The sequence below is a fragment of the Lutzomyia longipalpis genome, chromosome 1 (assembly GCF_024334085.1).
Source record: "Lutzomyia longipalpis isolate SR_M1_2022 chromosome 1, ASM2433408v1".
NCBI lineage: Eukaryota > Metazoa > Arthropoda > Insecta > Diptera > Psychodidae > Lutzomyia > Lutzomyia longipalpis.
The window spans coordinates 47,347,056-47,373,167 of record NC_074707.1 but is presented as its reverse complement, the minus strand read 5'-3'; the positions used below and the strand labels follow the sequence as shown (position 1 = coordinate 47,373,167).

General features: G+C 33.2%; 2 protein-coding genes across 3 annotated transcripts in view; one reads left to right on the top strand and one right to left on the bottom strand.

Moving 5' to 3' along the window:
• LOC129787903 (ras-related and estrogen-regulated growth inhibitor-like protein) overlaps positions 1-23,454 on the top strand; it is a 34,900-nt gene extending 11,446 nt beyond the window's left edge. Inside the window, exons 3-8 of one of the 2 annotated variants that reach the window (XR_008750271.1) lie at positions 6,900-6,956; positions 14,244-14,320; positions 18,799-18,983; positions 21,402-21,591; positions 21,662-22,843; positions 22,956-23,454. Coding sequence is in view for 1 of the 2 variants with exons in the window: in XM_055823740.1 (XP_055679715.1) it covers positions 6,900-6,956; positions 14,244-14,320; positions 18,799-18,983; positions 21,402-21,591; positions 21,662-21,730 (578 nt within the window). In the remaining variant the exon portion in view is untranslated. Of the gene's footprint in view, positions 1-6,899; positions 6,957-14,243; positions 14,321-18,798; positions 18,984-21,401; positions 21,592-21,661 lie in introns of both variants that reach the window. The other variant, XM_055823740.1, reaches the window with a different exon arrangement.
• On the bottom strand, positions 23,439-26,107 carry LOC129787897 (F-box only protein 9). The gene is made up of 4 exons (XM_055823735.1): positions 25,821-26,107; positions 24,896-25,752; positions 24,517-24,826; positions 23,439-23,666 (listed from the first exon to the last, which is right to left on the bottom strand). The coding sequence occupies exons 1-4, from the start codon at positions 25,821-25,823 to the stop codon at positions 23,544-23,546; spliced, it is 1,293 nt and encodes a 430-aa protein (XP_055679710.1). The 5' UTR covers positions 25,824-26,107; the 3' UTR covers positions 23,439-23,543.
• Between the last annotated feature and the right edge of the window lie 5 nt (positions 26,108-26,112).

Here is a 26,112-nt window from a genome sequence, read left to right as displayed (position 1 = left end):
AAACCTGTTGGATGATTTTTAATCGAACAGACTATAACGACATGGATGGAAAACCTTACAGCCAGTGGTCCAAATATACCTAAATTAGTCAATATTCAATTTATGATTTCTTATGATTAAAATGGTGATAAATTAAGGATAAATTCGGATTAATTCTAAATTATAATAAACATAAAAGACATTGTATATTAATTCACTACTAGGCCCTGCTTGAGTTTCCTAAGTTAGGCATAAGTCAGCTAAGTCAGTTTTCATAAACCTGAACTTACTTTTTCTTTTAGATTAGATCAAAGTTTTTTAAACCAAACTTTAACTTAAAGTTAAACTTTACGCCTCAACTTTTATATAAGTTGTGGCTCAATAAAACTAAAGCCTGGTTTAAAGGTAAACATGAGCTTAGTAGTGAACCCTCCTCAAAAGTTCTTTTGATATAAAAAATACCATTCATTATAACTTTTTTAAAAGAAAATCATTACCTAAGTAACAGGTTTCCCACCTCTGTACTTGGAGATCAACAATCTCCTTATATGAAATTGAGGAGTTCAACTTTATTGACTTATGAATGAATTTTTATTGGATTATAATTTAATTATTTGACATTAAATGGAAACATAATTTCTGTCTTTCTCTCTTATTCACTTTGCAAGCTTATAAAAGAAGTGCAAAAAGTATAAATGAGATATGATGACTGCGTGGTGGAAAAATAAATAAAACAAAAAAATATAAAAATAAAAGTCTTCTCGCAAGTGACAAACTTTCGCGTTAATCTCACTTTTATAATAAAATCCATTTCAGTGAAAGAGACCAAAGCATAGAGATAAACTAATGCAAGAAAAAAAAGCAAACTTAAACCACATCCAACATTATGATAAATTGGAGTAAAAATCATAAAAATCCTCCCAGTTTAATGACTCCCCGCGCGCATCATATTCGCTTTCAATTCCCAACATTGGAAATACATCGTGAAGAAGTAAAATGAGATGGGAAAATCTGACCCTGAACCCATCATCATCATCTTCATCGTAAAACATCAGTGGTGGCCAACAGATAATCCATCTCTCCACTCGTCAACGAATTACACAAAAAAATAAAAAATAAACATCAACATGTGATGTGTTTCTTCGATGCATCTTGACCTGAATTGCAATCCTGATAATCTTTCACTCTCCCTGCATAACACACATACACCACATCATCCACAAAGAGAGTCCTATGAGAGCGACGAAAAAAAATTGTATTTCGGTTTGTAAGGTAGAAATTTGCAACAAATATATAACTGAATGATCCCTCTGTAACCCATAATTTAGTCCCATTTTCCAGAGAGATGATGGTGAAAAATGAAACTCCGGTGGTACGCACCACACAATGGCAGTTGAAAAGAAGCGAAAAGGCAAAAGAAGAATGATACCAGTCAATTTGCAATTGACTAAACCACATTCATCAGCATCCACAGTAAATCTCCCGATCCAATTCACTCCTCCAAAAGAAAATGCAACCAATTGATCATTCACCTAACTTCCTGAGAGCATACCGCCAATGCACTAGTTGGCTCTTTTTCAACTCTAAGCTAGACAATAATAAACTTTTCAATAGGTCTGTTACAACATCTCTTTCGCGATGGCATACAAAAAGTCATCCTTTGCAGGGTTATTCAGAGTTTTTTGTGTAAAATGTAAAGCATTGATGCTAGAAATTTATTCTAGAGGGGTATTTTTGGAAGTTAAGTGCTTTTAAAGACAACTAAAAATAGTTTTTAAAGAATTATTTTGGTGTTAAGTTTAACTTCTTGGTTCCGGGTTCTTCGTCGGATGGTTTGGGGGTGGGATTAAAATACGAACATTCTTCTCCCAAAGCTTTCGGTTCTACTCAGCACCTTCATCAGGGGCTGTGAGGGATTTATTCAAAACAATAAGCCATCTATATCATAAAATTAGGTGTTAAGGTTTAAAAAATCCTTTTTGAAAATTATTTTCCATTTCTTCGCTCTCTAAAAATAAAATCGAACTTTCAGGATGTTTAGCCACCTATAAGCCCTCTCTTATCTAATAAAAATGTATTTTATGTGTTAAGCGATTTCCGTGTATAACCCTATATCCATCCACTTTTCACTCCATCCATCTAGCAGCCCCTTTATTTAATCTCAAATTTGCACATTGCCGCCAAAGATCTCTTCCATTATTAAACCAAGTTAGTTAGAGTTGGTATTTGTGACTATATTGCGTGGCATTTCGCTTTATTTATTTATTGCATTAGGTGCACATTTTCGCGATATGTTGAATTTATGAAATAAAATAAATGTAGATATGTTCAGAATAAATTTAACAAAAATATGCTCCAAGTCCAATCTTTTCTTTAAGAAAAAAAATTAACGCATTTTAGGTGCAAAATCATCAAAATTAATTACTCTGCGCAGGTGTTGTATGTTGAAGAATTGTACAACTTCCTAATATGGAATCTTTTAGCCGTATGTGCATCAATGTTGCAAAAAAAAGCCAAACAGCCGAAAGACCAAAAGATTGCATTATGGCGAGTGAAAGATGTTCCTTAACGTATCCCCCTTCTCAGCGTACTTCCACGTGCCTTGGCGGACGTTTGTTGTCAACGTATCATTCACACTGCTGCGGAAAAATATGCCGTAAGCTCGCATTCCATCTGTGCAGCATTCACTCATATCGAAATTGTTTATTTTTGTATTTTTTTAAGAGCAATAGTTTCTGGATAAAAAAAAATATTTTTCTTTTATGACAATTGATGTCATTGGATGTAAATTTAACTAATACAATTCCTAATTAAAAATTTCTACTATAGTTGCATTATTCACACTCTTAGGGGGAGAGAGACATAACAAGCGTAACGTGGTGTCCAATAAGTGTTAAATAAGAGGATAACTGTTTCTACGCGGACAACCTTCGCGTTTGGATCGTCAATGCGTGCGGCATTGCGCATTTCTTAAGCTTAGAAAGCTTTCTACACACACCGTATAACCTGCTGCTGCCATCGGAGAGATTTCTCGGGGGACAGCAGAGAATCTCCTCATTGCTACTTTGTCAACAGTTAATTTGATGTACCCATCCATGTCACATTTTCGTATTTTGGCATCGTCCAGACGCACACGACACGATAAAATTGCCGGAGAATCCGTTGATAACATTCCATTAACATGGTATGCCCGTATGCATATATCTTCCCACTAATTAACTTCACCACCATAATTTCCCGCGCCTCAACCACGGTGGCATTGGTGGAAGAAAACACGGTATCATGGGAAATGCAACATACGTTAAAAAAAAAAAGAAGCAGAAAAAATATCTAGAAAATATGCGCCTTCAGTGCTGGGTGTCTTCATCGACACATCAATTTTTTTCGCACTTCTCCTCGCACCTTTTAACAATGTTTTTCTCAGTCGATTGAAGATGATAAGCTTTAATTTTATTATGTTATACTTTCACATGATCAATTTCCCTTTGGGATAAACAGTGAGCGAGAGAGAAAAGCTACACAACATACGTGTAAGATTATCAACTTGGCCTATACACCAAACTTGCAGCGTCATCGTTAATTTTTATCTCACTTTTGCTTTTTTTTATAATTGAGACAACACTTACAATTTTTACCAAGACATAATTTTGAATGAATGAAGAAAAAAATTGTAGAGAGTTGTTTTCCATTTGGTAGCTCAAATAAATCATTTTCTTTTCATTTGGCCCAAGAAGTTTGTGTAATTTTTCGTGAAGAATCTTAATTTCTTATTTTGCTCCCTATCAGCCAAGGGAAGTCAATAAATCGCCTATTTAGAAAGCTCTCTCAATATTCCTCGATCGCCAGATTTAATATTCAATAAAGAAAAGGGTAACAACAGCATAATATTTTTCCAAATAAGACACAACATAATCCACCATCAATAAATTGTTGCAATTAATTTGTATAATATTAAATATTTGTGATGGAAACTTTTGTGTATCGTAGAGTGATGTAAATCATAAGTCTACAAGCGATTTCTTCTCTACTTATGTACATTGTTGTATTGGCATCTCCTTCGCGCCAATAACAATTTTCCTCGAACAATGTTTTGACTGCAGAAAATCATCTTACACTGTGTGGTGGTACATCACACAGGACACCACCATTGGATCGTTGTTATAACATCCACGAGAACATGATGATTTTGTTTCTCTTTGGAGGCCAAAAATCACCATGTGATTATCTTGTGTGTGAGAAAGGAGAAAAAGGCAACGTATTCACGACTTCCATGTTAAATACCCGCAAACTCATAAATATTGCAATTTACTTGACTTTTTATACTCTCATCGAAAATTTTTCCTCCCAACTCTCATAAACTCTAGGCTAGGGTATTCTATTTAGCTTTAACCTGTATAATACGTATTACATTATGAGTCAATAAACAACCTATGAAAGTATAGAGAATCATATGGCAAAAGAAGAAGAAGAAGACCCATAGACCTAGACTGCTGTACAATTAATTAGCATAAGAAAACATTTTATTTTACATACCTATTTTATGATAATTAATTTGCAACATCTTCATTGCATTTTATAGATAACTTTTCCAGTATTTTATCATTTCTTTTTTTAATTTAAAATAGTTGTCTAGTGTTCCATATAATTCCAATATCATTAAAACTTCTCTTAAACATAATTTTATCAAAACATTGAAAGAACATTAATTTAGAGCTATAAGTCAATTAGAAGTAATTTTTTTTATCTTTGTTTATAAAAAAAAAGTATTAGCAGAATTTCCTGAAGTTGTAGGTCAAATCAATTAATTAGAAAATATGCCATTTTCATGAAAGTCTGCTTTTGAGTTCAAATCAATAAAATACATGAAATATTTTGCGGAAGATTCTTTAGTAATCATCATCAAGTTGAGACTATAAATTGGCTCTTAGCGAAGTATTCATAAATCACACAATAAGAAAGAAAGCAGAAAAAGCTTTTATTTGCATCTTACACATTTTATATACCATGGGAGATTTTGCAATATTTATCTTTGGAATTTATTTCCTTGTCTCTCTCTAGGAAAAAAAAATCTCATCAAATTATGTCTAATAGAAGAAGAAAAAAACCTTAAAGAGCTTTACCTCAAATTTTGTGATACTTTTCATTAAATTATAAAGTTCAAAGATCTATTAGTTCACTGAAATATATATCCTTTAAGCTAATATTGTGTGCGTGAATTCACTTTTATATGGATAAAGGTATATACGTATAGAGACTCTCAAATGAATCGTACAAGTGAGATTTCCCATCTTATATGCATTCTTTATGTGTGAAAATAAATTTAATACTTGACACCACTGCTGAATATTTGATAGTGGCGAAGCTAACTCTCCTCTCTCTTTCTAACAGTCTTCAATTGACAAATAATTAATCAGCACAACGATAAAGGCTTTAATTTATTACAAAGTGTGTTTGTGGCGCTTTTCACATCATTTCAAGTTTATGAATTATTGCTGGCTTCAGCTTAAATACACCGTCAAGACAATTTAATATGATCACATTGCATAATTGCAAGTTTATCCGACTTTTGTGCTAGTCACCTCAATTTTTTTTCACTTCACTTTACCTATTATTCTGCATAATACAATTACGGGTCGAGGATTATGGAGGAATTTCGCTTTTGAGAGAATTGTATTACGCGCTAAAAAATTCCTTCAAATGGGAGGAGTAAAAATAATTAATCAATTTAAGCTTCCGGTAGGGTATTTCCTCTTATATACTATATATTTCTCTCTCCATTTTCAGCCACATCAACGTGGGCGATCGAATCATTAGCAATTGTTGAATAGTCGGATTATTTGTTGTTTCACGATGATAAACTTTCACGGATAAACTTAAGGAGATTTTATGGTTAACTCGCTTGTCAGGCGCTACTATACAAGTTCACATTATTGGCCTACCCATAGGACAACTTATAACAAAAAAAAAGTAGCATAAAAATAATTTAATTGCTGCTCTATTTTGAATTGTTGAATTTTTAAAATTATTTCCCGCGTTATTTTCACTGGTTCACCAATCTCTGATTATTTAGGTATGATTTTTCAGGTAAAATTTTATCAGTTAGTGCAGTGAAATGTAATAAATAGGTATTATTATTAACATTTCATTACCTATACCACGGTATCTATCTCATAAAACAAGCCTCAACTCAGGCAACTTAATCAATTTGTCTCCTTTGCGGGTGTTTTAGTTTTAAGTTTTCAATGGAAACTTAACACACAGAAATGCACACATGACTTATGAATTGTTGTGACTTTCGCAGTGATATACACTACAAATTTAAACTAAAAACCACATAGTTGGTATATCGGGGTCCAAATAGGAGATTTCTATTCAAAACCTTAAAGTGAGATTTTATTCCCATTCACATTACATATTTCGAGAAAACCCATAAAGATAAGAATTTCCACTTTCTTTGCGAAATATCCAATGCCGTCCAAAAGTATTTATTATTTTGATTTCATAGCTGTGCAAAATATGACGCTTTTTTTCATCTCAACAGATCGTTCCATTAAAAAAAAATAAAAGGCATATACCCATAATAAATTTAGAGTTGCTTTCAAAAACGGCGATATGCGAGGGACAAAAGCTCTCTCGCCAATTGTAGGTGGAAATTTTACTTTTAATTTCACTTTCAAACTGTAAGAAAAAGGCAACTCTTCATGTCAAAACATTTGATCGTATTTGAAGTGAAAATATAATGCCTTTTTTCTCTCTTTTACATACCTACATTATGTATACAGATGGTTCAAAGTGAAAAACAAACAATGGTTGAGTCGCAAGAGAGAAAATTGATGCTAAAAAAGGGCTTTGTGCGCAATGAGAAATTTAACACTTGTGATTTTTCTTGTAATTTAATTAATTCTTTTCTTCTTCCGCAGCTGTGACAGTTCGTTACCTGACAAAGCGCTACATCGGCGAATACAGCTCAACAAGTGGTAAGTATATATACCTACAATCCAATGCGATCCGTGCCTATTTAGTAATTCAAGATTGTAAGAGTTTTTTTTTAACTTCTTTTGTATCAAAAGAAAGGGAAAATAAATCTCTCTATATGTGAGATTATTGAACTATTTGTGGTACATGAAGAAGAATAAGAGGAGGAGAAAAAAAGGTACGCAGACTCCAAAAAGATCACTCATATTTTGATGAGTCAGTTGGATCAGAGGTCTCAAGAGTTGTTAGCCATTTGCATTGATGAAGCACCTTCAGTTGTTGAATTGTTAAACCAGAAAGTCAAGAAGATTATTTGCTAAAGTAAGCAGAAATTGAGATGAAATGAAAGGAAAATGTGCGTAGAAAATTTGGATAAAGTCCTTTCCTTGTCTGTCTTTAAAATGTTGCGGAATAACAAGAAAAATTTCTTACTTGTTTGCAATTATTTTTTTTTATCATGTCTTAATCTTAAAATTGTTGAATGTACTAAAGCCAAATTTGAAGAAAAAACTTTCATTTTTCCTCATACTCCGAGTCTTCTATAAACACGGATGGATTGTCTTTGAACTGATTGATCTCTTTTGAAGATTGCTTTCCATCCACGATTTATACACAAAAATATACACGGAATGTTAAGCATTTTCTCAAATAGTTTTCAATTTCATTAGGGCATGATTCATGATTTTACTTACTCAAAAATTTTGATTTAATTAATCCAAAAGGTTACAAAGGTCAGTTTGTTTTATTGTTATCAAGAAAATATAGATAACTGAGAGAAATGCAAAAAAAAACTCTCTAAAAGCCAAAAAATTTCAATTGCATTATCCAGAAGATTCAAAAAAGAAATTCGTGACTTTGACGCTGTGATTTCTCTCTTTAAGAGCATCTCTGTGATTTCTCATAATTCAATCCTTGCGATATCTTCTAATCATTTCGGGAATTTTGCCCCCACAATGCAAGAACAATTGCAACAAGTTCCAAATTTTCTTGTAAGAGGAGAAATAACTAAATAGCAAAATTTGCTATATTTTTAAAAAAAAATTTCTCTCTATAAAAGATCAGTTTATTGTAGTGAATCTCTCCACTGCTGGTCTTTCGTTTTTCCACATTTAATCCTTATCGCAAATCTCACAGATGAGCAAATCGTGCTATATATGGATTTTTTTATGTGGATCTTTCCCCGGATTTTACTTGGGGGAAAAGCTTCCTCTTTGTATGTGAAGTAATGCGGAGGTCTAAAAGAAATATATATAAAGTTCATATAGAACTCCCCTCTTCTCCTTTAATTTTCATTCTCGACAAGCTATTATATTGAAAATTGCACACGAGCAGCTATTGAGATGAAATAGTGAGGAAGAAGTTTTAAAAAAAACGGTAACCACCACATCGAACACAACTTATATTCTCATTAAAAGTTGGTATTAGCAGTGGAAAAATAAATAATGAGATAGTGAATAGGGCAAAGAAGTAAATAACGAAAGATGCCAATTCTCCGCACTGCTCAATAAATTTCATAGTCGTGCACATGAAATTATTATAAAAAAAAACTTGTGACAAAGACTTTGAAATTTTTTTACCATCACTTTAATATTTAGTTGAATTTTTGCTTAAAGTTTGAGAAAAATTTTATCAATGTCCAAACAAAATTTTGTAAAAAAAATATTCATGGACAATGGATCCACGAAATCATGTGCAAACAACAAATAACAGCATCAAAGATTTATTTTTTCAAAAAGAAAAAGAATTTAACTTTATAAATATCGCCTAAAGTAAACTATAAGCACGAGCCAACATTAAAGGTATTACAAGGAGAAAGAGAAGAGAAATGGCTATTTGATACGATATGAGCATAACTATTTTGCCGGATATTTATTTGCATTGATCTATCGAACTTTAATGGTCGTTTGTTATATGATTATGATAGGCAATAAAATAATTTAATAGAATCAAAGGGAGGAAAAGAGCAAAAGTCTCATATATGTTTGCAGGGCACCAATTTTCCTATCTTTCTTCATATATTTTTGCTGTGAGTCCATTGCGGATTTTCGCTAGTTTTTTTCCCACTCTCCATTATCTCATTGAAATGGGTAGAGGTATGTATGTATATGATGTAGTTCATGTTCAAAGGAGATGCTGTGCACGAAATGTGACATTTTATAGGACAGGAAGTTAGATCTTCACAGCATGTGTGTAAAGAATTGCATTTCCTGACTTTTATTTGATGATAAAGTGGTCAATAAATAAAGGAATCAGTTCGCTCTTTATTTCGTTTATGCCTGCACCCACCAAACTACATAAATAAGAAGACGAATTATTAAGTATCTCAGCATTCTTAGCTAAAAAAAATACGCGAAGGATATTTGAAAATCCCTTATGTGTAGGAAAACCTGAGGTAAAATGGTGAATTTTCGGGAAGTAATTTTTCCTGAGTTCCATGGAAATATGTAAGTTTTACCATGACAACTATATTATAGCAAATTTTTCGGGCTACAAATTTGTCTCAGACGATTTCTTTCTATCTCAACGGGAAAATGCATTTTCAGTCCATTTTCCAAACCCTTGCACTTTCACCATTTTGCCCCAACTCTGGGGCAAAATGGTGAATTGCTGTTTTTTGTTCCCTACTCTTAATTTAATGAAATTATTTTAGCAAGGCACTATAATATCTATTGAGAATGAGAGATTTGTGTACTAGTTAAAATTTTTTGAATAAAAAAAATAAAAAAAAGTTAAATTTCAGAAATTCGGTTCGGAATATTTGTTTTTCAAATAAAAGCCAAAAAATTGTATCAAATATTATGAAACTGTCTGGGCCTAGGCAGGGGTATAAAGTGCAACTACTGATTAAATTGCACAAATTATAGCCCCCACTACTTCTTGAGATATGAATTTAATTTTTTTGACATTCACCATTTTACCCCAGTTACCCCTATATTTTTATACTAAAACAGTTAAATTAATAAAATAAATTAACAAACTTGTAGTGTCTTAGACATTTCCATTTCTCCCAGGAGAAAAACTAAAACTATTCGATATGTTCCCAAATATTCACCTTCTTTAAATGTTTCGAGCCGCCATGAGATAATTCCAAAAGTATTAAGTAATTCTCATCTTAATAAATAGTCATGTAGGTCGTAGGTAATACGTGTATATATAATTTAAGCACCGATAGTAGCAAAAAAGAATCCTCTATTAGTGAATCACATGAACTTTTCAACACGATCCTTGTAATTTAACAACATTCTCAAATAATATATATGAGTACTGTACGTATGCTATATAACCCCAAGATCTATGCTAATGATTTCCATTGATTTGAATATCGGATATTTTGTTCTCTGTGTGTACCACAATAAAATCCGCACATATTCCGCGACTTAATCAAGCTTTAAAGTTTGTCTACATTTTTTGTTTGTATGCGGTCTCCCAGTCGTATCACACTTTATAAATCCGCAGCACCGTTTAGCATATTTAATCATTTTTGCACGTTCCAATCTCATTCTAGTTAGTTTTGTCGGTCTTTTTTTTACTACCTAGATCTCTTTTTTAAATCTCGGACAAGTATAAAACTCGCTTCTATATAGCAAAATGAAATTTGTGCCATTAATCGCAAGAGAAAATTAAAGAAGAAAAAAAAAAGATTGCACCGCACTGAGTTGACATAAAACTATAAGTTCAGAAATTAAGAAAAATTTTAAATTAATAGATTTATAAGTTTACTTTTTAGTTTAAAGTTTCCTCTCAACAATTAACGATTAAATTGTACAGGAAGGAAATACAAAGTACAAAAAATATAACTTCACGTTTTTTCTTGGAAATAAAGCGTATAAATGAAGTAGAAGAATAAGGGTGCAATGAAAGGATTAACTCGGTAAGATATGGGGACTTCAGGTTAAAATTATTCCACACCATTCACTCACAGACTTTTGCATGTTCACCAGGACAAATTAAAGCACATCCATTGGCATCCAAGCGAATTGATTTTATTCGATTTATTTTTGAAATTTATGCTGAGCGAAAAAAAAGGAAAGAGACAACGGAGTTGATATTGTTTTAAGGGCCACATATTTTGTGCATAGAAAACATTGACAAATGCAAGTGCCAAATGGAAGCAAAAGTGTTTAAAATTTATGTATATGTAGCAAACAAAATAAAATAAGATTGTGGAGAGAGATATTTGTGTAAAACGATGGAAGGCAGGCAAAACTAGAAGGTTTTCAGTGCAATTTAATGTTGCTTTTGACCAACAAACATTGAGCATGGTGCTTACACCTCAAAAATTGATTGTAAAAATGCGATAAAATACAAAATTATTCTGCCACGAGAGAAAGAGATCAATACATGAAGATTGAAGTGCACCAAAGCGCAGGTTAAAAAATTAAAATTTCCCTTTTTAAGCCATTTAATCAAATGGAAGTTACCAGATATATAAACATTGTTTAGGAGTTTGAAGATGATTTTTAGTTACAGATTTATCAAAAAGAAAGTATAAAACCTTTTTAGACTAAGGTTGAAATTCTTTAACAAGTCAGGCTTAAATCAGGCTTGAGCAATGCTTATAAGTTTTTAGGTTAGACCTATTTTTTTTAATCTAGGCTTAAAATTTTTATTCTAGGTTTAGGTTTTCCTGAACCAGACTAGGTTTTTAAGCTGAACCTCATTTTTTCCCAAAAAGGTAGACTAAAGTTTTCATAAACTAACCTTAATTTTTTAAGCTTAACATAACTTTTTTAAGGTCAAGCTCTGAAGGATTTAAAGTCAATTTAAGAATTTCGGCATCTAAAATGGCTAGGCGTATATTCAGTTCATTTTAGGATATCAAAAATTGATGAAATTGAAAAAAAAAAATCTGTTCCGATACAGTTTAACCTGAACTTTAAACTATAAAAGCTTTTCCTTAAAAGAAATTATGCCCGGTACAAAAACTAAAGTCTAGCTTAAAAAACTAACAAAGCCGAATTTACTTAGCTGTGAATTATATCCTAAATATTGTTTCTTGGATGATTTTTATAAATTTTTTTTGATAAATTCAATACGAAGAAATTTATTTGAAAATTGCTTTTGATTTTATGTTACATACATTCCTTAATATATCAACGTATTAAATAAAATAACAAAAATAAATATGAAATGCTCATATGTACAGAAAGACTGCAAAAGCATAAGTAATGCAGGTGATAGAGTAAATAATAACATAGGAAATGGAGAGGAGAACATTGAAATTGAGACCCAATTTTCCACTTTCAGTTCCATCACTATGTTACACTAATTTGAACTTACTAGAAGATCACCATGCCAATAATTTCTGCAATATATTTTTTTGCATGTTGTTGTTTTCAATTCAATTGCAAAGGTGTACACGGTGAAGTGTGAATGTGAACAGTTGAATATAAAAAAAAACAATAACTAAACATTCGAACAAATTACTTGAATTTTCTCTTTTGCTTCCCTTTTTGCAACATATGTATATCCTCTCTCTCTTCTATATATAAATAGACTTATTCTAGCTTTTATGTAGGTATGTAGCAAAAAATAATTCTTTGGAGTTTCTCCATTGCCATATCTTTTGGTGAATTAAATTAGCAATGTGTGAGAGAGAGAGAGAAGAAACCTTGACAAAATCACAAAACCTCACAATATAAAATAAGAATATAATGCAATGAGACGGGATAAAAAGACATAATAAATACCACATAGATATAGGTAGATAGGTACATACATATAGTGAAGAATAGAAGGACTGAAGGTGCAAAGTGAAACTCAAAAGGCGAGATATATACAACACCGTGAACTTGAAGATAATTTTCATAGTTAAATTGTAAAACCAAGAAGCTCTTGAAGGTGCCAACCAGAGAGACACCTGAGATGTAATCATGGAAAACAGAGTGTTACCAAACACGCACGCTACCGTTAATGTTAATTGCAATTTATCAAAAATATTTGCAAGTCTCTCCGTATAGAGACTCTAGTTAAATGAATATTCAATTTCTTCTCTCATAGACATGTGCGTGTATCAAACATTGACAAAATCTCACGAAAAAAAAAAAGATCCTTAGGTGTTAAAAATTACCTCGAGAAAATAGTTCATTTGAATCATCATTTTGTATGCTTTGCAACAGTAAAATTCTTTTTTTTTTTTAAATTCTAATGCATTAAATGAAAATTTTTCTTACCTTATGATAATATTTGCGAGTAAAATGTGCAAAGATTATATATTTTAATTAATTTTGCATGATCTTGGCAGGTAGAAAAAAAGAAATCATCTCACCTCATCGTGGATGAGATGTACAAAAGAATTCCGAAAATTCCCAAAATTCAATTTCTTTCTCTTAATTCACTCATTCAGCCTGAAAGGTATGAATTCCAAAGTAAAGGTTTCATCATAAAAGAAGATTGAAGGTGGTGAAAATGGACGATCAAGTAGGGCACACAGCAGCCACTGTGCCACAGAAAAATGCGGGAGAATTCTTTAATATAACGTACCTACATACAACAAAAATAAAATCTCAAAATATATTACCAGCAACGGGAATTAATTCATTCTGTCACAATAAGTGAAATTATTTTATATTTAAATTATTTCCTTCAACCAATTTCAACAAATTCAATGTCAAAGTAAACCAAAAATATGTGTTGTGGAAGATGATCGTGAAATTTCACGGTTGGACGATATTTTTTTTTAATTTCAATTTCATTGCATATATCATTTTGTGCATCTATATGTACATACATATTTAATATCTTGCAGTAAGTAAGCCCTTCCATGCACAATTTGTACAATATTTAAAGTTGAGAAGACAGAAAACTTTCTAAATGATCTTCACCATTTAAATGTAATTCTTCTTTTTTTTTCCTTGCACGATGATGGAAATAAATCAAAGAAACACTTCCAAAGCAATTACAACACTTCAACTCAATTCAGGGAGAAAAATATCAACCCAAAATATTATACTGATGCAGTCATGTCTCTCACCACTTTTCTTCCGCCGCGAGTTACAGAATAATATGGAATTATTGCCAAAATTGCCAAAAAATCTGTGCTAAAAGTGAATCACGCGCATTTAAATGAAAAATGAAACTTTCGAGATAATTCAATTTTGTAGATTATCCATCCTTTCGTTTCTTTGCAAAGCCCTTAAGGAGGATTGTCCCAGAAATGCCCAAGCTATTGGATTGAAAATAAGAGTGTTTCAAGAAAATAATTGCAGGTGTTCTTTGGAGATCTTCTCGTGAAGAAACTTCATTATTTTGTATGTTACTAATTGCATGCTCTTCTTGCTCTCTTGCAGATTTCCTCTATCGGCACACAGTTACGTTTGACAATGTTACGACAGAAGTAGAAATAATGGACACGTCGAAATGTGCTGTAAGTATTAAATTGAAATGTTGATTCTCTCCTTCGGGAGGTATAATGTTGCAAAACATAAAATGTTCAATCACTCTTACACATGTTTTCTGGGTGCTATCATCAGTTTTTTTTTCATCGGGACAACAATCCCTTTATAAAAGAAATAAAAATATTGTATGTAAGTAATCAAAATTCGAATTCAAAATTAATGCATTATTCATACCTTTCTTCATATTATGTACAGACATATATTTATTACACAACAAAAGATAAAAAAAAAACGATTTATGAAGAAAAGAAGATTTTATTAATGAAAAATGAGGGATAATGATAAAAATTGTATTGAATTATTGCGACTTCTGGTGGCCTTTTTACTCGATTATATTTCAACAAAATGAACAAATTAATGTGTCGGCCTGTGGAAAGGTACATATAGGTAATGCGCATATACAAATTGAAAGATAATCTCCACGAGTAGGACGTGCGAAACGAGGTGATTATTTTCCCGTCACTGGAACTTCCCATGGATATTGATTATTTCGCGAAAAGCACCACTGGTATTTGTAATTGATTTTAAATTGAGAAAAGAGAGGTTCTTCCACATGTACAAACTAACTATGAGGAGCTTCATTGGTCGCACTAAAGTCATGGGGGCCACATTGCGCACCTCAACCCCTCATGCATTGAATAGCATCTAATTTGTAACGAATGTCAACTTCATTAAGTTTTCGCAAAGTCAGCGTACGGAAGAAAATGACCAACGTTGTGGGGGATATGGTGAGGAAGGAAAATACATTGCGCGCGCAAAGAGTCTTAAAGATAAAAGTCTAACAATATGCGATTGGAAGAAAGTTGCGTGTGTCGCCTTGGGTGATGTTCATAAATTAATTAATACAAATGATCGTGGCTAACATAAATTTGCAAGAATGCGTGACTATATCGCCCTCTCTCCCCAATAATTGTGAATATTCTGTTGCATTTGATAGGTATTTTATTTAACCATTCCCAGGTATTGATTTAATATTTTTTCTTATGCAAAAGAAGTTCAAATGAAAGTAAAAATATTACCTTGATTCTTTTCTTTATGCATCTTGTAAATACTTGGATTTTTTTTTTATTATTTCTCGATACATACCAACATTTAATTGATTCGTACCTTTGCACTTTTATCTTGAGGGCGTTTTTTCTTTCATTTCATTATCGAATGGATTTTTTTTTATCTTTCACCGTATGTTCTTTTAACATTACATTTTAATATATTGCCAAGAAGAATTTATTGAAGATCACTGAATGAAAACAAGGTGTCTGAGACACAATGTTTTGCTTAATTTTAAATGAAAATAAGAAGTAGTTGGGCAAGCAAGAATAAACCAAAAATAATTATTTAATACTAATTTAAAAATTAAATCTTTTAACGTATTAAAATATTAAATAAATTAAATATTAGTAAACTCTTTCATTTTTCCCAACCTTCCCAACAAACTGTATAAACATTTACATTGGGGAATATCTTGGAAAGAAAGCATTGAACATTGTTAAGTTATCTCTTCTCTTCTTCATCACTCACCCTCCCTTTCATCGTGAATCGAAGAATAACAGATCAAAGTTGCATCATAATTTACAAATTGAAATAATTGCACATGTGATACACACCCAATACATATAACAAAAGGAGGAACAACAAACGAAAGTGTTGGAGAAGGAATTTTTTTTGGCAATGTGCAAGAGGCGGATAAAGATGTCGATAAGCAATGAGATTTAAAGACAAAACTTGCGAAACAAGAAGAACAACAGAAAAATTATCCATGAAATCGAAAATTCATTTCAATTACACTCTCGCGCATTTCATTCCATCCAACCCCGCACATGTCCTAATTTTCACCTTCATTGCGATTTCTGCATTTTCTGCTGTGTGCGCGATGCCTTTTTTTGCCAATCGTATGTTTCTTGAACTACTGATCTTTGACCCAAATAACACGCATGTTGGCAACCATCATATATACATGAAGCAGCATCTCCATCAAAAGGAGAGGTGAAAGACAGAAAAATTGTTCAAACAAATAAACTCATTTCACTGCATTTCTCACCAATTATACATTACATACCTACATATGGGTGGACTCTCTCATTGCTGTGTGTATAGAGAAGAAGGAAAAATTATAGATGATCAATTGAGAAACATGTCTCTCTCTCCCCCTCTCTGTCTTCTCTAACAAGGTGAAAAATTATGAAGCAATTGACTCTTATAATGTTCATAAAATTGTAAACTACAAAACCCATCATTCACTCAATTTCATTCATTTGCCACCATCAAATTGACGATAATATATGCACAAATAGCTTGGGTGTTTGGATGCTGCAAATTGAAAAGCGAGAGAGAAATATGTCGGCATATTTCTAATAGGTTGCACACAAATCAATTGCAATAAATAAAGTCATAATGTGAAAGTCAATATTCAAATATATACTTACATTGCACTTAATACAAACTTAGAGTACGGTGTGTGCAATTACGAAACGATTTTGATATTCTTTGACGCTTTTTGTTTATGCAGTTCTCATTTTTTTGCCTTCTCAATAATCTCTCCAGCATGAGTTTTGCACAGGGGCAATGCACTTCAGAAGACATCAATTTTTCTCAATCAATTATTCTTTTAGTTTTGCTAGGTAGAATACGGATAAAATGAAGATTTTATCATTTTTTATTGTTTAAAAAAAATAATGATCAATATTGTAGATTTTTCAATGTTTAATTAACTAAATTAGCAGCCCCTAAAGCCAATTTATTCAGTGGCATATTTCAATACTCTCCCGCATGCTCTTGTCCCTCCCCCTCATCATCATCACAACCACCATATTAAGCACTTTTACACAACTCTAACCACTCTAAACATACACAACATTGGAAATACCAACAGACATAAAAGCGCGCACTCTTTAAAATATCTCAGAAGATATGTTTACTCTCGTTTAAGCTTCCTATCTCTTAATCTATTTGATAAAATCTAATAAAATGTTTTGTCCCACAAGGGGAAAATTTAATGCAAACTGCAATGATTTAAAAGTGCACAAAATCAACTTTTCATGTTTAAATTGCACACAATTGCAGCGCAGACTGAAACGGGCGAAAGGAAGTTTAATTTGCAATGCTCTAATAAATTGAAACCCTTTTTTCCCCAATTTTAAAAGAGTCTTATGCAAGAGACATGGGGTAAGTCCCTTCCATGCAGTTAAGTTTTGTTCTTAAATTATTTTAGGGTAATTGCTAAAGATTGAAGAAAAGCGCTGGGAAATTAACGATATTTGACGAAAAATTACCAACAAAATAACTTAAAAACTAACTGTGCTTACATGCAAGGGGCTTACTCTATGTCTTGTGCATACGACTTTTCTGTAACCAATTAAAAAATTTAGTATTTTTAGTATTTTTAAGGAAAACTTCGTAATCTCTATAGGAATTTAAAATGAAAATCAATCTTCATCTCTTTTAATTTATTTATATGTCGGTGGTGATTTTTCTTAGCTCTCAGTGTGTAAGAAATAAATTAAAAAGACCATCAGAATACAATTTAATCAGCATTGAAATGTAAAAAACGGGGAATTTTCGCTTCCTGAATGTAAAGATTTTTTATTTTCTTCATGGATGATGTCCAAATAAATTTAAAAATTTAATCAGGGAATTGCCATCAATTTCACTAATTCTTCCCGCAGCTCTGAGCTTGTGGTGGAACGAAGAAAAAAGAGGTGTGGAATGCAAAGTTTTGGCGAAGAAAAATATATTATATCCTACTGTACCCAGAAGTGAGTATGAAAATTTATTGTTGACAATGTTACAACAAAAGACGGGTAAATTTGGATGGAGGATGGTGAGGGAGGTATGTGTTGCAGTGTGTGTATACCATCAGAATCAAGCTCATATGCAAATTATGGTGAGAGGGCAATGAAAAGCAAATAAAAGACACGCGTGAAGAAATTCAGGAAGAAGAGAAATTACACATTTTATTCCCTTAACGCCATCAATGATCGTTTCACGCACAAAATGTCCAAAGAGTGGAGTAAATGAGGCACAAAAAATGCTGACCATTGTTTTATCGCACGAAAGATATCTCTTTACCGCCATACAATTACTTTGTATACAACACAATGCAAAAATATTCCTTGATTTCATTTCACACCAATCTCTGAGAGCCCTTTAGAGGATCACCCATAAAACCAAAAAGCACCTATGGCAAAAAGAATCCGGAGGTCATGGGCTTTCTTATCCGGGTCGCAGTGCAATGAAAGAATTTCCCCACAAAAAAATAAATCATTTTGGGGGGTTGGGAGTTGTTGTAATAAAATTAGGCAATATAACTGCAGAAACAATTGCCGATAAAATTAAAGGGAGAGTTTTTTTCTTAATTGAAATATTTCCTTTCACTTTAATTTTTTTTTAACATAAACTCTTATTTCACATAAAAAAATGCTCGATATTTTTTTTATGCTTGTCTTTGCAGAAAGCCGGGTGTCTTTATGAGCATCTGAGATGGGGAGATGCCTTCGTTGTTGTCTACTCAATTTGTGATAAGTCGAGCTTCCTGGAAGCTGAGGAGTATCTATCGCAATTGGCAAAACTCAAGATGCCCTCCTACTATTACACCACACTCCTTCTAGGGAATAAACGCGATTTGGATCACACGAGGTAAGCAAATTATTTTTGTAACAATTTGCAAAGTCAGTGAACTTGAAAAAAATTGAATAAAATTACTTAAAAAAAAACTTTGGTTGAAATTGTTGAATTGATTAACGAAAAGACAGAATTTTAACAAAATATAATCAGTTAATTTTAATGATTTATGGGTGAAAATGAGAGGAAAATTTAATGAAAGGATAAAAAGGAATGAAGGATATAAAAGAATGATATAAAAAAGTTGAAGTAACAAGAAGTATTTGGTTATAAAATAAGAGAATTAAACGATCAGAATAAAAAAACTATTCAATAAAGAGAAAATAGAGTAGATTCAAATTGTTATAGTAACATTTTTAACACTTAAATTGGTCAAAAAGGTTGAAAAGACCGAATTTAATTGGTGGAAGATCACAATGATAAAATGATTCAGTACTTTTCCGCTTATTTAATTGGTCAAAATGACTCTCTCGTTAAATAAAATCGTCAAATATCTTCCATCAAGTTAATTGGTCAAGTTCCTAAAATACAGATTGATTCTATTAAGTATTAATCCTTTCACGTCCACGTGAAACATTGAAATATGCTTTCTTTTTATCACGATATTTATTCTGTGGAGATGCTTTTAGAAGACTTTTCTCAGTCATAACGTCTTCTTTGGCTTCTTTTGCGTTAATTTGATGCATTTGTAACATGGAAAAACAATTAAGTTCATAAATTATGGAAAAAAACGCGAAAAAATTAAATTAGTTAAAAAGACCGAAATTTGACTTAAAGACTTTGGTGAGAGTTGCAGACTAATTGGCGTTTCTAACTGAAATTCTTTTAGCGGTGCTCTATTAGTAAACAACCCTATAGATCGGTACGAAATGAATTTACTAAACCTCCTCAATAAATCTGCTTAGCTGAGGGGATCTCTTTGATGGTTCATTCCACCTTCAAAAATTAAAACGCTTTAGCAAGAAAAAATTGAAATAATCACAGCTAAAATACCGCAGAAAGCGTCTAATTTTGATGATTTTCCAAATCCGACGATCATGATCATGTCTGAGAGCATTTACAGAGATCATTTTGGATGAAAGTGAATGGGGTGAAGTGGAGCGGCACGGGGGATAAGAACAGAAGAAGAAGAAGAGAAAAAAATGTCGTGATCTCTTAAGCTTTATGCATTTTTTGGGCATGAATTGTGTGTATGCCGGGGACCCTCGGAGCTGTCTCGCAACTGCCAAGATTAGCTACTGTTGATCATTTCTCATTACCACTGATTGTTGGGTACAAAATTTTCATGTCAGGATTAGAATATTCAATATATCATCATTTATGTTCTGAGAAACCTGTGTGTGTGAGTGCGCTTCTTGGGCACCCCCTCGCGTGGATGCTTCGCTTTTTCATGCCACCACATTAAGGTGAAGAAGATGCAGCACTGTGCAGCTGGTGCTCTTGACTGTGGAGTAACATCATGTGTGCCTCCCTCTTCATACAAACTATACATAATATTTCTTCACTGGACCGAGAGTGTTCTAGAAAACACACGGAGCAAATAATTCAAAAAGCTGACTTTATAATCTAACACACAGCATCACCGTTTGCCGCGGGAGAGTTGGGTGAAAGAGGCAAAAATGTTTACAATGGGACTCTCTGTGGCGCCTATAAAAAAGCCCTTGAGGTAATATTGCGGATGCATATTAAGAGTAAAATATCTCTCAATGGGTGAGATATTCTCAAGTTGGAGGAGCTCCTAGAGCCATTTCGGATCTCTCTACACAGACAAAAAACCACTTGTTGGCAATCTTGATAAACCGCCTCTATTGTTGGGAGATGAAACAAGATATTCTTCGCGTGCTTTTGGTGAATCGCGGCCAGAAATGCGTCCGGGGCAATTCTTTGCTCTTCTCTTCTTATACTATATACTTTTGATACGTAAATTCTAGTACAAAATCACCATCGAGACGCTCTCTGTGGTCGCGGTAAGAACGAGGAAATGAACATAAATCAGTGCAAGAGAGTTTGTACCTCTTCAAGTCCCATACAGAAGGCACAAAGTCTCCACACAGCCCATTTTTTTTCTTTCTTCTCCATGACTATCCTCTATATTCCCCCCAATAATTATAAATCAATGGATTAACCCGTGTCTGCTCTATTCCCCTTTGTGGATTGGCCAAATGCTCTGTATGTGAGGAATACTCTGCTGCCACATAAATTGCCCCATTGCAAGTTCTTTGGGATGCAATTCAACTTATTCTCTGGTACATTGTGAGGGACTTTCACTTTTTAGTTGCGCGCGCGCGCATTTCCATAAATATTTATTGGGGCATTTCAATTGGGACGAGGAAAACTGCATGCGGTGCATCTTTCTGAACTTATTCCCCCGCGCAGTTGAAATTAGATTAATGGGTTGTTCTTATTATACTAACTCACTCTACAAAATTATAGGAAAGTCTCTGTTGATGATGGGCACGAGCTGTCGCTGCAGTATTCCTGTCTGTTCTACGAAGTCTCCGCTGCTGAAAGTTCAGCCGGTGTCTCTTTAGCTTTCCAATCTGTACTCCGGGAGGCGCGATCTGTCCAACTTCTCAAGACGCTGCCAATAAGGAGGAAACTTGGTGTCAATAGTGTGTCCAAAGTAAGTTTGAATAAAATTTAATTTTTCATTTTAAAATAATAAATTATTTTTTTCTTACATTTTTTCGCAGGTTCTGGGAAATATTTTTGGCAAAAACAGCAGTAAAGACAGAAAAAAGAGACCATCGTTGAGTATTTGAGGAAAATCGCACAATTTTACAAGAGACTTTTCTTAAAATATAATTTGTGTGATATAATTTAGTTTAAATTAAGACAAATTTTTTTTCCATTTAGACACTGCCCTCAAAAAGTTTTCGAGTGACCAAAAATAGGCATAGGGCAAACTGGGGTAAAATGGTGAACGTGAAAAAAAAATATCTCAAGAAATAGTGGGGGCTAATCTGTCTAATTTGGTCAGTTGTTGCACTTTATATCCCTGCCTAAGCCTAGAAAGTTTCATAATAATCAATCCAATATTTTGGCTTTTGTTTAAAAAACAAATTTTTTTAACCTCAAAGCTACTCTGACCTCTCAACTAAAATTTAAGTTTTGGCGAAATTCTCTGCAATTTTTTTTGATCGAAATGTATTTTTAGATAGAGTAACTATTGCTAAACACGAATATAATCTGAATTTTCCAAAAAAAAAAAATTCCGAGTTTTTCCGTAGAACACTGATAGTAAAAAGTAGCCCTTGGGGCAAAATGGTGAATTTGGTGTTTTTTTTTAAATAACTTTTTAAATTGAAAAAAAAATAGTTTTCATTAATCAGTATAACTAAAGAAATTTAAAAAAAAAGAAATTTCTTAAATCTAACGTTTTTAGTTTTTTGTATTTTTTTTTTTTATTAAAAAAAGTCTTAATGGGTACACAAATCCCTTATTCTCAATAGATATTATTAGTGCCTTGCTAAAATATTTTGATTAAATTAAGATTAGGGAACAAAAAACCGCAATTCACCATTTTACCCCAGATTTGGGGCAAAATGGTGAAAGTGCAAGGGTTTGGAAAATGGACTGAAAATGCATTTTCCCGTTGAGATAGAAAGAAATCGTCTGAGACAAAGTTGTAGCCCGGAAAATTTGCTATAAGATAGTTGTCATGGTAAAACTTAAATATTTCCACGGAACTCAGGAAAAATTACTTCCCGAAAATTCACCATTTTTCCCAGGATCCCCTATTGCTTAAGGTAAATTTCAAAAGGGCATTACTCCGGGCTGTCGTTGGCTGATTATCAAAAATCCACTAGTTTTAGAAAGGTGAAATATGTACTTTTCTAGAATTGGCGGATTTTTTTAAATCGGTTCATTAAGCTGTACCCATACGACAGCGTCAAAAGACGTTGTTCGTTGTTTTTTCTCACTTGCTCTTTGTCAAAATGTATCGCGCTGTCACTGTCAAACAAGAAAGGCGGTTATATAACATAGAAACCGCGTTTCTTGTTTGACAGTGACAGCGCAATACAATTTGACAAGGAGCAAGTGAGAAAAAACAACGAACAACGTCTTTTGACGCTGTCGTATGGGTACAGCTTTATAGTCGTAGATACACCTTCTTGAAATTTACTGGAAACTTTTTGATGACAGTGTATGATTTGGATAAAAAGTTCATAAATTCTAGACTCGTGTAAATTTTGTACAAACCTCCTAATGTTATTGTATTTTACTATAATAATAAGAATAAGGAAAAAAGAACTGTTGTAATAAAATAAAAACTTGTAGCTAATTAATTAATATTACATAATTACCATGACAGAAGAGTAAATGACAAAATCTTGTAAATTCATTTAATAATGGTGAAGAAAAATGAAGAAATGCTGAAGACAATGTTCCTAAAAGTTATACTTAAATCCTTCCCTGTGCATTTATTTGATACAATGTTTTTTAAGGAAAAATAAAGAAAAATGCATATTTCAAGAAAGAAAAATTGATTTTATTTAATTTCCAGTGGAAACAAATCACCAAAATATTATAATTTTTAAAAATTAAGAAGTTAAACTCCTTGTTTTTTGCAATCTATAGTGGAGCATCGGATTCAGCATGGTAGCTCTTGACTCGAGAGAATCTCAATGGTGGATATTGATTTGGAATTAGCTCAAAATCAGTAGCTACCTCTGTTTTATTCCTGTGCTGTATGACCTATTGAATAAACAAAAAATCATAAAAAATATTATTTTAAAGATTTTAAATGGAAAATATCAAGGGGTGTTTATCTGAATGAAATTAGTCGAATCTTCGGAAATATTTGCGATTATTTGATAAAATATTTGGATGATTTGCAAGAAACTCACAATATTGGTTTTGAGATTGAGAAGCTGAAGCTTAAAAATTATTTAATAAAGCTTCAAAAGGACTAAATTCAAGCTGAGTAGTAAATTTACCCCGAAACGTGGTAAATTCAAGCCCAATAAAAAAGACCAAATTCAAGCATAAAAATATTTATTTTTTAATCCTAAAACGACAGAGTTTGAAGATTAAAAGCTTTAAAAAATATTAAATTCATGCCTAGAAAGGTAGAGTAAATTCAAGCCAAAAAATAGTAAGTTCAACCCAAAAACGTGGTAATTTCAAGCCTATACAAGCAGTCTTCAATTTAAAAAAACTTTAAAATTTTTTTAAATTTAAGTCTAAATAAAGGACTAACATTGAATCCTATAAGTAGTAAATTTAAGCCGAAACGTAGTAAATTCAACCCAAAACGTGCTAAATTCAAGCCTAAAGGTATTTTTTTATTTTCAGCCTTAAAAGGCAGGGTTTTCAATCTCAAAACGTTTTAAAAAAAATTATTTGAAGCCTAAAAAGTAGTAAATTCAAGCCGATAGTGTTAAATATTTAAAAAAAAATTTTCATTTTCATATTAGTCAGCTTTTAACAAGGGATGTTTATGGTGAATTAAAATATTCAGATCTTCATAAATATTCTAATGATTCGCCGTAAAAGCCCAAATATTCGTCAAATAAACACCCCTTGGAAAATAAAACTTTCTTACGGAATATTGCTTCCATTCCAATTGGAAGAATCTCCTCTTGGCTGTTGTTGCAATCTTCAACTCCAAATAAAATGTATTTGTGTCCCTTTCACCGTACAGTGGGTGCCTTTTGGATGTTGCTGTTGCTTTCTGGATGCGCTGACGGGATCTCTTCAGGACAACCATAATGGTGTCCCCGTGCATCTCATACTCACCACCAAGAATTTCTTTTTTGTGCGGATGGCGATTTCTCAGCTTCCCAATGCAATTTATGGGTTCATCGGGGGTTGTAAGCATGAGAACACGACCCTCAGGAAAAAATCTGATATATCTACAAAATTAATCAATAAATTGCCTTTCCCAGCCATAAAAAAAATCATCAGTTGAATGTTAAACTAACCTGTAGTACTCAATGAGATGTACTGGTCGATAGAATTGGTCTTGGAAGCTATTCTCTCCGTAGCGTAAGTAGCTTGTTTTGCTAATGTAGCACCCGTGGAAGTGAACTCGTGGCCTCTCCTGATACATTTGGCGCCACGTTAAGTATCCCATTGCCTTCGGGGATCCCACACTGACGCCCCACACCTTGGAACAAGCTAGTCGCCACAATTCCGAATCACGAGCACAAATGTAGAATCCCCTGCAGACGCCAGCAAGTTGTTCCAGTGATCGTACATCGAGATCCCGAGAAATGACCCATTTGAAGATGTAAAGGATAATTTCTGTGGGTAAATCAGACAGATGTCTCGATGTTTGCAGGACTCTCTCATCCCCAGCTCTCTCACAGACTTTCCTACAACGTCCCAAGATACCCTGAAAACGAACTGAAAGGTCCACTGCAGTTAAATCCTCTTCTGTATCCGAAACATCCGGCATTTCCTCGCTCTCCATGGACTCTCCAGCTTCTGCCGGTGCTGCATCGTCATCCTGTTGCGCCAGGAGTGGTCGCACGCGAAATTCAATGTCCGGAACGAGTTGTACAGCACGCCGATAGTGACGTATTGCTTCGAAGACTTTCCCCATTCGCTCATATTCAGTTCCCTGCAGGAAATGCTTCTTTGCAATGGACTCATCACTCTCACTGGTGAGATTGAGACTCTCTATGCCCTTTGTGAGGTCATTCTGCTGCAATTCCTTCTGCCACGTTGTCCTGAACTCCTCCAAGAGTGTCTCATTTGATGCATTCTCAGCAGCCGTGTGGCAGGAAGAAGAAGACTCTTCGTCACTTTCCTCATCGCCGGCGGCAACAGTTGTTGACTAAAAGGGAAATTGAGCAGTTCTTCTCAAAGGATTTTCACCATTAATACTCATCTACCAATACCTACCATTGTCCCGTGAAAATCTCTCTCAATTTATGCCCAAAAACGGCTTTAGTCGCAAGATAGTTCACGGTCAGAGAATCGAATAACAGAAGAAGTTGCGGAAGATGCGTGCAAATTGATGAAGATTGATGGAATCCTTATCATAATGTATCTGATCAGTTCCCCCGGAATCTTTGCAATCTCTCCTCAATTCACTAATTTTCGTCTTTTTCGTAGATTTTCACAGATAAACTTTTTCTTCCTCCCTCACAATTTGATGGATCTCGTTGACTTTGACGTGGTTCTTAACTATTAC

Excerpts from the sequence above, each read along its gene's own strand:
- LOC129787897 (XM_055823735.1), bottom strand. Across the intron at positions 24,827-24,895 it reads CATCTCATTGAGTACTACAG|ATATATCAGATTTTTTCCTG; the intron begins GTTAGTTTAACA and ends TTAATTTTGTAG. Across the intron at positions 23,667-24,516 it reads TGGAATGGAAGCAATATTCC|GTCATACAGCACAGGAATAA; the intron begins GTAAGAAAGTTT and ends TTTATTCAATAG.